At 43.8% G+C, this 13,209-nt stretch overlaps 1 protein-coding gene across 2 annotated transcripts in view; it reads right to left on the bottom strand.

Annotated features, from left to right (window-relative positions):
* ID4 (inhibitor of DNA binding 4) overlaps positions 1-1,573 on the bottom strand; it is a 48,675-nt gene extending 47,102 nt beyond the window's left edge. Inside the window, exon 1 of one of the 2 annotated variants that reach the window (XM_072998674.2) lies at positions 581-1,573. In XM_072998674.2, the coding sequence (XP_072854775.2) occupies positions 581-1,042 (462 nt within the window). In that variant the 5' untranslated portion in view covers positions 1,043-1,573. The remainder of the gene's footprint in view (positions 1-580) is intronic. The other variant, XM_020781659.3, reaches the window with a different exon arrangement.
* Positions 1,574-13,209: the final 11,636 nt, after the last annotated feature.

Genomic DNA, 13,209 nt, shown 5'->3' with positions numbered 1-13,209 from the left:
TAGAGGCAGAGGAGGATCCGGGCGAAAAGGGCTCGAGGAAAGGTGAAGTTGCAAAGAGCGTCGTGTGTGTGCGTGTGTGAGAGAGTAGGGGGCGTTAATTAGAAGCAGCCGCTCCACGTCGGTATGGAAACACTTCGGCCATCGCGCAACCTGTTCGGGCAGAGGGCAGCCTAGGGAGATTTTGACCCTGTCTTGCGGGGTCTGCCCCGAACCGCCAGCCTCCCCGGCTGAGCCATCGAAGGAGCTAACATGCTCCTGGTGAAGCCCTCCCCTTCCTTAACAGGTTGGAGGATCGTCAGCTCAGGGTTCTCCTTCGCGTCGGCTCTTCCAGAACCAGGCGCACAACGGGGCTCGGGAGCGGGCAGGGCAGGGCAGCAAAGAGCCAGGAGCCCTTTTCACACGCCGGGTGGTTCTTCCCGTCCGCAGAGGCGAAGTCGCCGTCCCCCCCGCCTCCGCCCCCAGCCTCGGCATGGAGCGCTTCACTTCCTCGCCTCCCTTCTCCCCTTCCCGCCCAACCCAGCCCAGGCGTCGGGCACAGCGGCGCTGAGCGACGGCCGCCTTCCTCGCCTCCTTCTCTTACCGGGTCGGTATTGAGTGCGGTGAGCGGGGTCCTGGGAGGCCCTGCCGGGTAGCTGACCGGGTGCAACGGGGGCGGCGGCGGTTGTTGTTGTTGCTGCTGCTGCTGCTGCTGCCGGAGCAGCGCCGGGTGCGTCTCCAAGGCCAGCTGCAGGTCGAGGATGTAGTCGATGACATGCTGCAGGATCTCCACTTTGCTGACCCGCTTGTTGGGCGGGATGGTGGGCACCAGCTTCCTGAGGCGGCTGTAACAGTCATTCATATCGCACTGAAGGCACAGAGCCACCGGCTCCTCGCCCGGCGACGAACTCCCTTTGTAGCAGCCATGCTCGGCCAGGCAACGGAGAGCCAGATCGCCGCCGCCGCCGCCGTCGCCACCACCACCACCGCCGCCGCCGCCTCCGCAACAGCAGCCGCCAGCCAGAGCCTTTCTGCTGGGGTGTCGCACAGGACTCACCGCCTTCATGGTGTGCGTGAGCGGGGTGCTTAGAAGAGACAATGCAGGCGACGAGAGCCCTCGGGAGCCGGAGGCGATCCGCTCCCGCCCGCAGTGCAACGAGAGAAGAGGCGATCGCAGCCCGCGGTTTTGGCCGTGCACAATCAAAGCAACGCACTGCCGGCACTCGGGCAATTTCCGAGGGCCTTTTCTTTTCCAGAGGGAGGAAAAATTAAAAAAACAGAACAAAACACGAGGGGTATGAAATTAAGAATCTTGCAAAAATAATAATAATAATAATTCAGTTTTAAAAATTCCCCACCCACCCAAGCAATATAGCCGGCTGACGGCCTCTACTTTCCCAAGCCCTCGAACTCCAGCCCCAACCGCCTCTGCTCAGCCCAGTTTGCAACGCCGCCGAATATATACCGCACGGGGCGCAGGCTGGGCGGGGCTCGCGCGCTGCCCGGGCCCAAAGAGAAGCGGACGGGGGGGGGAGTAGAGAGAACGAGCGGGTGGGAGTGAGTGAGAAAGAGAGAGAGAGACACACACACAAGACTAAGAAAGGGATAATGTGTGTGTAAAAAAAAACCCCAACAAGAAAAGTGAAGCACGAGAATAGGGCGCTGCGCTTTAGCCAATCAGAACTCGCAGCTTCCTCTATGGAACGTCGCACTAGCCAATGGCGCCGGGCTCCATTCTGTCAAACGCTGTGTAGGGTCTTGAGGAAAAGGGAGGCTTGTTGAGCCTGAGGGAAGAGAGAGCCGGCCAGGCGAGCAGGGAGGGGGGAAAAGAAGTTCCTTGCGAAGAACTGCGGGAATGCGAATGGCATTCACTCACACGCTCCTCTGGGGCTTGCATGGATCTTTTCCGACATATCGCGAGCGGATCGGAGAAAGCGCTCGCAGCCGCCTGCGTAGTAGTGACGGCGGGAGTCGTTTTTCTTGTGATCAGACCCTGAAGCCGAGAAGAAGCAATGGCCGATTGTTATCATTTTGATTTTTTATATTTTAATGATTCGATCCTGCACCCAGTCATTTTTTCTTCAGGTTACTTAATGATCACTTCACCAGCTACTCCTTCGAGGAGGCAGCGGGATATCGCAGCTTCTGGTTTCATTCCATTCATATTTATTCCGTTGGGATTCTGCCTCCGCCCCGTCTGAGCCCAGCGTCTTATGGACTGCCAAGGAATTTTTGTAGGCAATTACCAACTTTAGACTTGGGAGCAGAGAAGTTGCTTGGGGGTGGGAGAATTTTCCTTGCACCACTAAATTAGAGCACATAATTATTAAAAATTTATGGTGACAGGGTATTTAAAATTCCTCCATACCATATAATATTAATCCGTTTAATGTAAAATTCATACCTGTAACTTCATTTGCCTCATTATTGCTGCAGTTCACGTATTAGTTCAATGTAACATGTTTTAAATATGATGCTGGAAATGCCTGGGTTTCTGTGCTTTGAGACAGCACATTGAAATTGACATGCACCACCTCCTTGTTACTGGACTGCAGCCTTTTAATTTTAATAATGCCTTGCACCAGTTTTCTATGACACCTGCCTCCCAAGATTCCAGACTGAAACCTTTAAACTGCTGCCTAATGAACTACTGTAAAACCTAACTGTCAGGAATCAAGCACAGTCCTGTTATTTTTTTAGCCATGCATTATACTTCCATATTCCTGGAATCATGTAATTCCATAAAATTAGTGAATTCTCTGGATAAATAACCTGGGTCGTCTTCAACTCCTTGCCTGATTTTGTGAAATTTAAAGAACCTCTTAACCGGCAACGAAGTTTAAGGCTATACATTTTCCTTCATTCGCAAATAAACTGAAAAGGTGCTGGCAAGACTCGTGTGTCCCTAGGAGCTGTACAACATCTGACCTCAATTTTGTGCATCTTCAGATGTTGAGAGGGAAGTGGTGGCGCTGTGGGCTAAACCGCAGAAGCCTGTGCTGCAGGGTCAGAAGACCAAGCAGTCGTAAGATCGAATCCACGCGACGGAGTGAGTGCCCGTCGCTTGTCCCAGCTCCTGCCAACCTAGTGGTTCGAAAGCATGCAAATTCAAGTAGATAAATAGGGACCACCTCAGTGGGAAGGTAACAGCATTCCGTGCCTAAGTCGCACTGGCCATGTGACCACGGAAGATTGTCTTTGGACAAATGCTGGCTCTATGGCTTGGAAACGGGGATGAGCACTGCCCCCTAGAGTTGAACACGACTGAACAAAAATTGTCAAGGGGAACCTTTACCTTTACCTCAGATGTTCAGCGGTGCAGCTCTTATCCCATGCTCAACCATAGATGGCTCATCTTAATATCACTAGATCATAGCCAAAACTAGGAATCTTGATGTCTTGGGCTTTGCTGCTCTGTTAAGCTTGGGTCATGTGAGATTACCATGTGTGGAGAGAGGGTAGAGGAATGCTTGAGTCTTACCACAGAAGAGCCATGCTGTTTTCTGTTTTTGTTTTTTGTTTTTGTGCTGAAGGTAGTACCAACTTACCCTGACAAGGTATATCACCTTCCAGCAGCAAATACCAACCATCTGCACAGCTCCAGAAGCAGATTTTGCTGCCTTGGATCAAACCCAGGGGTCCCACTCTGGTTACAGTGCTAAACTGGATGCAGAGGAAAATGTTAAGAATGGTGGCTGAGGTCATAAACACAGAGTACTTAGTGGGGGGATTTTGGGGGGAGGACCTAGTTGAAACCCTAGGATAAGTTTCAGCAATATAGGTCTATGTAGCCCCCATCACAACTAGTTTCTCACAACGAACCATGTTGGAGGATGATCAAGCAGGCAATGGGCATGAATATATTGCAACTACAGAGATACATAGTCCCAGGGCATGTTGTAGCTGCCAAACATCCCTTTCCCAATTCAGAGATTAAGAATGACAGGGCATTGCCATCTTGCTTAGATTTTTATTGAGAGGAATTTGCTTCATGAAGGTTGGCTATCACTTGGCCTCAGTGGTAAAACATGCTTTTCAGACAGAAGTTCCTGGTGTTCAGTCTGTAGCATCCCTCAGCAGGGTTGGAAAAACTGTCCCCTGATTTGCAACCAGTCTGTTTCATATTAGGCTAGCCCATTTCTAGGCTAGACTCATTTCTCTTCGGAGGGCAGTGGATGATTTTCCTCCTTTTTCTTGGTGGAGGACAAGCACCCTTGCCTCAAGGTAGAGTGGGTAGGATACATTGCTGCTTGTCCCAGGTGCCAAACTTGCTAGTTACCGCTCCAGCAAGGTCATTTCTCCACACATGACTGCCTCTACCTCTGTCCCCACTTTCTTAGGGGTGCCTCAGTGTCCAGTGAGAATTTTAAAGTTCTGTTTTTAAATTAATTTTGCTGGAAATCCAGCCACTTTCACACAGTTTCTCCCCTGGTAGTTCAATGGCCAGACTTCCCCTTCTTGACATCCCCTCTGTGTATAAGTCAGTGGCCTCTTCCACATCTTGAAATGCTTTGGAGGATTTGGATGAGACAGAAGTAGCCCAAAACAAAAAGCTGAAAGTTGAGCACAGAGAAAAATTATGGACACATTAAGCACCATAAACCTGTGTGCATACTGAACTGTCGGCACCATAGCTCTAGCCTTTCCTTTTGCCATGGCAACCCAGTGCAGGGATTGGCCACTGGGCTGTGTCTATGCCAACAGACAAACCTATGTAATTTCTTCTTCTTCTTCTTCTTGATCTCCTAATCCTTTCTCCCACCTTCCCCAAGAAGGCAGAGGATCTCCAAATTTCTTAGCCTCACCCAGACATAAGAAAAATGGCCTTTTTAGACTACAGCTCCCAGTGTCCTATAACCAGCATGGCAGTTGCCTGTGGGCTTCTGGAAGCTGTAGTCCTAAAAACATTTCCCATTTTGCTTAGTCCCCAGAAGCTAGCCCAACCAGACTTGTGCATGTGTATATCCTGCACTACTACCTATTAGAATTCATATAGTAATACATCTACTCTTCTTGAAGTCAGACTAATCCCCCAAAATGATCATGGCATATATTTTTGATTCTGTATTTGCTCCTGTGGTCTAGCTACTGTGTGTGCAGGGGGAAACAAATCTGCCATGATAAGCTACTGCCAAAGTTCAAAGATCTCTTGTATATTATGTATCTCAAAATGTGCAAGCTTTTCATTAATATCTCTATGGAGGACATTCAGTAATTAAAGGAAAAAATGGTTTATTTATTGTGAAGGACAGGATGATAGGAGTGTGCCATCTCCTCCAGAAAACAAGGACGTTAAAGCGGAGAGAGATGAGAGGGAAGTGTTAAAAGTGAAGGAAGACAAGGAAAGTGTTAAAGTGGAAGTGTGTCTGTCAGAGGAAGGGAAAGGGAAGATGGAGGAGCAATGGATAGATGCATGGAAGGAGGACATAAAAGCTGGGACAGGAGCACAGGACTTTCAAATTGAGACAAGAAAAAGGGAGACGGAGGAGGATGTGGGTAACCTGCTGAAAGACTTCCTTAACCTGAAGGTTGGTGGCTTGTTACCAGACCCAGTGACCGAGAAGGAATTAAGAGAAACCACAGAATGAACAGTGGCGGTTTACCTGAGGGGATGCAGTCCTTGGAAGAAGGTGGTGCGGCCGGATTCCACCTTCAACAAGCCAACCCTGGAGGGGGATTGGGCCCGCCATCCATGTTGTGGCACTATATGTGCAGTAAGGAGCGCACCTCTGAGAAAACCCAACGACAAGGCGCATTTTGGTCTGGCACCCCAGTTTTAAGGAGAGACTTTAGTTATAACAAACATGATATATTATTTGATGGACAGTTAAATAAGTGGGATTCGTTCGTCCCCGCGGAAGTTGTCATTGACACACCATTGTTGAATTTGAATAAATATCGTATGGTTTGAACAACTCGACTCCCACTGTTTCCGCGCCAAATTTGGAACCGCCTGAAACTCCTAACGAACCTTCTGACATTATAATGACAATCTCAAGCGCACACCATTTCACTTCACCCTTTTGTATCTCGAACACCTAGAATTCTGGCCACATAGAGTGAGTTGCGCTAAGGCAAGGGAGAACAGAGGGCATGGCTACGCCCCATCACAAAGAATGTATTTCTGTGTCCTTTTAAAATACGTTTGACAACATTTACTGTAATTTGGGATTACAGTACACAGGAATCTGCCTTCTACAGAGTTAGATACTGATTCATTTGGCCCAGCATGGTCAGGTCTGACTGACAGCAGCTCTCTAGGGTGTCAGGCTGGACTCTTTCACAATCCTATCTGCTGATTCCTAGCATTCACTAGTGGTCTCTCCCATCCAGGCCCAAACCTGCTTAGCATATGAAATCAGATAAAAATCCATGGGTTTAAAGTGGTATGATGGCTCTCCTAAACTGCAGCAGTTACTCATAAATAAGACCTGTTAAACTCTGAGGTATCAATTTCAGACTCAATGTCTTCAGGAAGAGCTGGCTGCATGGTGTTTCCAAATAACCGTGTTTAAGATTTGGCTGCTAATCATTTTAATACCGTAATCCCAAAGAGATGGCTTTACTAACTTTACTTTCAGATAAATCCCATTGACCTCAGTAGAACATGGCTAAATACAATTGTGTTATAATGGAGCTACTAGTGATGAAGAAATGGATATTATGTCTACCATTTTTAACTCACCGGTGTTTTATTTGGTAACATTATTTACTTGTGAGTATTTGCCATTACTGGATCTAGATAAGTATCTAATAAATTTCTTCATTGTAAAAGTGTCTCCCTTCTCCAGAGTCCTGATTATGTGAATGGTGCCCCCCTCTGTAAACTAACCTGATCTTTAAATTGAGTTGGTGAACTGAACTCTCACTCTTCCCATCTTAATTAAAATCTGTGTGAAACTAGATACGGTACTGTAGTTAATTGTTTTGGTTGTACAGAATCAGTTCTTAAGAGCTAATCTGATTTCACTTTAGGAAACTGGTGGGAAATCCCAGTATGGATCCAATTCTCTTGGTGGAAATCTGGTCAGAACAGATGCACACATGCCTTTAAAGAATCTCAATGCTGAACTATTTTGCCATCAACAAGCCTTAAGGATGGTGGAGCTCAGATTTTTGGGTAAAGTGTAGTTCCTTCTTCTAAACTGAATGGTTTAGACCATATTTTCCCACATAATCTGGGAGTCTCAAATTCAGTATCTAAAATGCATAGTGCAGATTCAAATAATTTGTATGCATTTATTTAATTTGGAATAGTAAATCTGAATGCACTGGCTTGCAGAATTTGTCAAGTTATTCTTTATTTCCCTTTCTCCCAGCTTTTTGCCCTTGGACGAGTTGATGCGTGAAATACCAAGCAAACGAGAGCCTTTGGTAACATGCAGTGGTTGCAGAACTCAGAGGGTAGCAGTCATTTTTCTTGATAGAATAAGATTTATTTATATAAAAGATTTGTACAAAAGATTTACATCCCACTTTATCCTAGAAGCCTGAGCTCTTATAATACAAAAGAAACACGAAACAGTAAGTACATAATACACTGTACTGAACTGAAATTAAACAGCAGCATAAAAATCAACTCCGATCAGCAAAGCCAGCAAAGAGGATGGGCATTTATGGACCTCAGAATGCAATCCTAACTATGCAAGATGCTGAGCTGAAACCAGGGAGTACATGGAAGCCTCCCAAGCCACGCTCTGACCAAGGGTACAAAGATTTGTGGCCAAACTCTCCTGTTCCCTTTAGATGTGTGGACCTGCTCCATCACTGGGTCCCTGACGTTAACTGTGCATGTCCAGATTGAAGTTTTTCTCATTACAACCTGGAGGGAGAGATATGCAGTGCCCGAATTGTGTGTCTTAAGCGTCTCAAGTCCACACAACAACCATCATTATACAAACATACACTCGATCCTAATACAGTAGTTTACTAATGTAACCATTATCTTTAGTAAACTGAACTGGGTGAAAGGAGGAGGAGGAAGAAGAAGGAAGTGCCAGAATGCAGAGAGCCTACCTAAACCACTACAGTTTTTCTCTTCACTCTCCGTCTGAGACTTCCCTAATATCTCAATGCTTGGGAGTGTCCAAGGGAAATACTGGCCTTTTTTTTGGAGAAAGCTGTCACTTGCTTTCTCTTGGGAGACATGTAGCTTGACTTCTCCTTTGGCACTCAATCTACTACGGTATCAATCCCAAATTCCTTTTTCCTCAGCTGAAATCAAGGTCATCATTGAAACTCAGCAAATACCGAATTGGACACAAAGGATCCGTTGTGCTGTTGCTCTGCTTGGTGAGGGGGAACAAATGTTCCACACTTCAACCCCTGATCACATATATACCATGAGTAGGTCAATTTCTGCACATGTCTCCAAATACATTGGACATGCCCAGCTGACACCATGCCAACCCAAGATGCACAGCTAAATTACAACCCCTTCTAGTTTAGGAATGCTGGAAATGATTTTATCTTGTGACAGATTAGTGGCTGTGTCCCTGGACTAGAGGAGGTTTGTATTCGACATCACTTGCTAATGCTCTGTCCCTTCTCCACTTTTTTAAAATCTCTTCTACAGGCATATCTTATCTACCAGAGCAGTTTCACTGGCAGATCTTATCTACCAGCAGATTTTTTTTATATCAGCTGAAGTATTTCTCTAATTATCCAGCAGAAGGCAGTGCTGCTGGCACAAGGATATATCTGTAGGCAGGTGAATTTTCTGCCTATTCCTAACTTTCTGCAGCCCGCCTGGGATTGCACTGCTAACTGGGAGCACATTTCACAACTCTAGAGCAATAGCAGACAAGATCCTGTTCTATCTTCTTCCCCTCATTCTTTACTGACAATATCTTTATGTACATTGAAAAGGAGCAGTAATAAGAAGACCATACTCACCCCCTCTGCAGAGGGTTCAGAAAGTCACATTTTTAATGCCCCTGCTTTCTTTCTTAAAAAATTAATAATACTCCAGCACTAAACATTGCTTCCAGAGCTTATGGGGCTATCATTTGGAAAGTAATAGATAGACTTAGCACTAGTAGGACGTTTATATCATCAACTCCTGAAAGAAATACCAGAAGTAGACTATTCTACTGTTTTATCTTTTATATCTTTTTGAGTTATTTTTGCATGTTCAATAGTAAATTCAACAGATTTCCTTGGATGGCTTGGGGATATATATGAATACAGTAGATGAATAAGCAAGCAACCAGCTAAATAAATAATCTATTGGTTCATTATATTTTCAAGTTCTTATTTATTTATTTATTTATTAAATAAACAAATAAATAAATATCCCATCCATCTGATCAATTGACCACTCTGGGCGGCTAACAACACATTAAAATAAAACAATTTAAATACAACATCAATATATAGCAGGTTGTTCTAGTTTTCTTGAGCGGGTTACAGGATCACTGGGCTTTTGAAATCAATACCAACATTTCAGGATTTCTTCTTTTGCTACAGACTTCAGATCCATTACTTGTACACTTGTGCAAAACATTCATATTTCCCTCCATTTCCAAGTTTGGATGCAAGTCCCAGAGTTAATGGAGCCCAAGGAGGAGGCACCCACAGTTTCAAGGAAAATTTCAGAAGTACAAACAATCTTTCTGGAGAGGGGAAAGCATCCCCAAACAGCCCAATAAGGACTGTATGTGCTGAGTAACCATAGGAAGCTGATTGTTGGGTGAAAAGACCCCCAAACCAGAAAAAGGGGGCATGAAATATTATATTCTGAGGACAGCATGGCTAATTGACTGAAAGGCTAAACTGGAGGATTACATGCTGCAACATTTTGTTGCATGTCCCATTGGTCATTAACTCTCAATATAATGCTCCTGAAATAGCAGGAAAGTTTATTCATGAAAGGGACATCCCTCTCTTTCATTTTCCAGGCCTTTTAACTTACATTCTGCTTTTTCAAACTTGTCAAACACAGCTGAACGTCACCATTTTATTCTATTATTGCAAGAGCAATAATATCTTTGGGGATGTCTTAATCATCTTGTGAGCTTATATAATATATTTTAAAACATTTTGAATCTCGAAGATATTGCTACCACATTGAATAACTGTGCAAATATGACAACATGAAAGGGTAGTGAGTGCTGAGTTCAAACTCCTGCATACAAAAAAAAAAACAACCCCCACACAAACAAACAAAAGATCACAGCGAAACCAGTACTTTTCAGTCCTAACCCACCTTATGAGATTCTTATGAAAAAGAAAATGTTCTTTTTCATTTTCTGCAGAAAGGGTAGGCTTCAAATACAACCGCAAATATTTATGTTTCTGTCTTTTGCAATGTGCAAATAAATACGAAGCAATCTGTGCAGAGTACAAACTTACATTCACCATATGTGTTTCTACCAGCAAAGCTCATAATTAGTTGTGTGTTTTTTTAATTTAAAAGGATATTGAGGAGAAGAGAATACTTTTCTATATATACGGACAGTCTACATATTGCCATAGACAAGCTTGCCTCTTTACCTTGAGGGTAGTCCGACTTACGAAGCTGATCTCAGGGGTAGTTCAAGCTGAATTTAGCTGTCTATAAATGAACCTGGGGATATGTGATGGTTCAATGATGATCTCTTTGGGATCTCCCAAGGAATAGCTAGTTTCTTACAAGCCAAGGCAAGCTGAAACCTTTATGGTGACATTACCAAAGGGTTGACAGGTACATAGAACACATTCCTACAGGGCAATTTGAGATTGCTGGCTTGCTACGTAACTTTCGTCACACAGAAATTACACATAGAATCATCAATTCATTTTTAGATTCATAAGTAAAATTAAGAGCAAAAAACATGTTGAAATCAATAGATGTCATTTTTAAAATGCAGTATCCCTTAATAAAATATTAAAATTATATCTTAATACATCTAATTGTGCCACTGTATAACTAAGCAACTTGAGAGGCATTACCGAAGCAGAAGGTATTTACCAGGGGATAGATCCGTTAGAATGGACATACAGTAGAAATATAAGAACTACATAAGACTTGCAATGCTAGGAAAGATCACTGTCCATGGAACACCGAAGTCTGCTGGACTTCATAGAGTCAGGCAGTTCCCTGTTCTCGGCAACACTTTATGCTGGTAGCCAATTCCTGTTAGTCTTCATTGGCTGATATTCAAAGTATAATTTAGCTGTATGTGAAGTTTCTTCAGAGAATCACACAACTAATCTTGTCACTGATGTACCTATGTATAAGGGTGTGACTAGACAAGAAGCCTCACCCAGGTTGATTTGGGTCAATCTAAAGTCTCTTCTGGCAATTACATCATTACTATTGTTCTTATGGAAATATTTAATTATCCTGGGAAGTTTCCGGGCAAGAGTCCACACTGCACTTCAAATCTTACTCTTTTCTCAGAGATGTTTGTGAGATTATCAGTATTAGGGGTCATGATAACTTGGCTGACCATGACTTTGAGAGGAGGGTGCCCTGCCTTGAGCAAGAACATATCCTGAAGTATCCTTTTCTCTCTTTATCCTCCTATTAACCATATTGACAATAACTATCAACTCTTTCACATCCTTATTCACATATGGTAGAAAGGCAATAAAAATGGAGAAAATGGGAGATACCACCTCCTGCTGTGGAAAGGGCAAGGGTCCCCTACATCCCTTCTCCCTTTTCAAAAAAGGTTACCTTGATTCTTATTGGTAACTCATATTCACGTTTCCCCCTACTGAATCTGAACCTGGTGTTGGGAGCAACAACTTCCCAATCCACCCCTGCTAGAACAGATTTATCACCAATAATCTAGAATCCTGAGACTGTATCAGGAAGGTAACCATTCCAACATACCACAAAAATGGAGCAGGCTGGGAGTCTGATAGAGTGTGTTGCCTACCAAATGGCTGGGTGTTTAGGGCAGTCGCCTCCTGATACTTTTACTATGGACTGTTACTTATATGCTTGTATGCTACGTGTCTATCTGCCTATTTCTTCAGCTTCCATAGAGAACAGACAAAATAAAGAGAGAGGGAGGAAAGTTTAGAAAAATTTCACATATGAGCTAAATGTATTTGGGATTACACAAATCTCAAGAGACTGGACTTTACCATATTTTGACAAAACTTGCCAGTACTGATAGCCGTGTGGTGGAATCATGATCTAATAACATTTATGAATTTCTTTCCTATAATTGGAAAGGCTTCCTTCCTTCCTCCCTCCCTTGGCTGAGGTGCCCAAAACTATACGTATGCGGTAACTCCTCTTACTAATGAGTCCCCAAAAGATTACAGAAGCCTGTGAGATTTGTGTGTGTGCCTTGTAGGAACACAGGAACAAGCCCTACTTCAAGATGTATCTTTTAAGGATCACAACTTAGGTGTCTTCTTTCACAAGAATGACCAACCAGCTGTACTGGCAGTGTCCTCTTTCATGTTTAATGTTTTAGAAAGTGAAGCCATCTCTCTTTTCTTTCTTATAATCTACAGTTTCACTTGTCTCTTGGCATGGTAACAAGTATAGTCCATAAGATTCATTGCACCCTCTCTTGCACTGAGAGAAAAGACATTTACCTCAGCTAGAGCCTCAGGTTGCTACAACATCAGCACCAACTGAAACTTAACCTGATGCTATAGAAACACAGCACACAATGGGGAGGCTCTTGAGACATCATTTATTTCCAATTGTTATTGATGGCCTTTCATACTTTGCTCGTGGGTCTACTTTACCTTGTCACTTATGAGCTATGAGGTTATCAATAACTCATGAAAATAAATGTCTTATTGACAGCCAGTTGTATATCCAAAGCTTTTGTCTTTCCTTCTCACACTCCCATACATAGATAAAAATGTACTTGTCATATATAATGCAAACAAAAAAGAGACTGAATAGAGGCATTTGATGTTACCAACCCTCTTATCTTTGAATAGGGAGGCTTTTAAGACTCAAGGGTATGTGTGTGTGTGTGTGTGTGTGTGTGTGTGTGTGTCCCCCTCCCCTTCATTCTTCTAAAGGCATTTCACAAAGATCTGTCCTTAATTTATTTATTAAGGTAAGCCTTCAGAACGAGGTAAAATTACCAGACTGGCCTATCAGTGCCTTTATATACACACAGGTTCATTCATAATTAATGGCATGGTCTATAGTGTTGTGTCTAGAATAAACTTAAGGTCAGATCTCTGGGAGACCCAATCATGCCATTACGCCTGGCGAGAAATGAATACATGAAGGAACTAAAAAAGAGCCGAGCTGAAAAGGAATGGTAC

The sequence above is a fragment of the Pogona vitticeps genome, chromosome 4 (genome assembly GCF_051106095.1).
Source record: "Pogona vitticeps strain Pit_001003342236 chromosome 4, PviZW2.1, whole genome shotgun sequence".
Taxonomy (NCBI): domain Eukaryota; kingdom Metazoa; phylum Chordata; class Lepidosauria; order Squamata; family Agamidae; genus Pogona; species Pogona vitticeps.
Note: the sequence above shows the minus strand (reverse complement) of the source record. Positions and strands in the feature narration are given on the sequence as shown.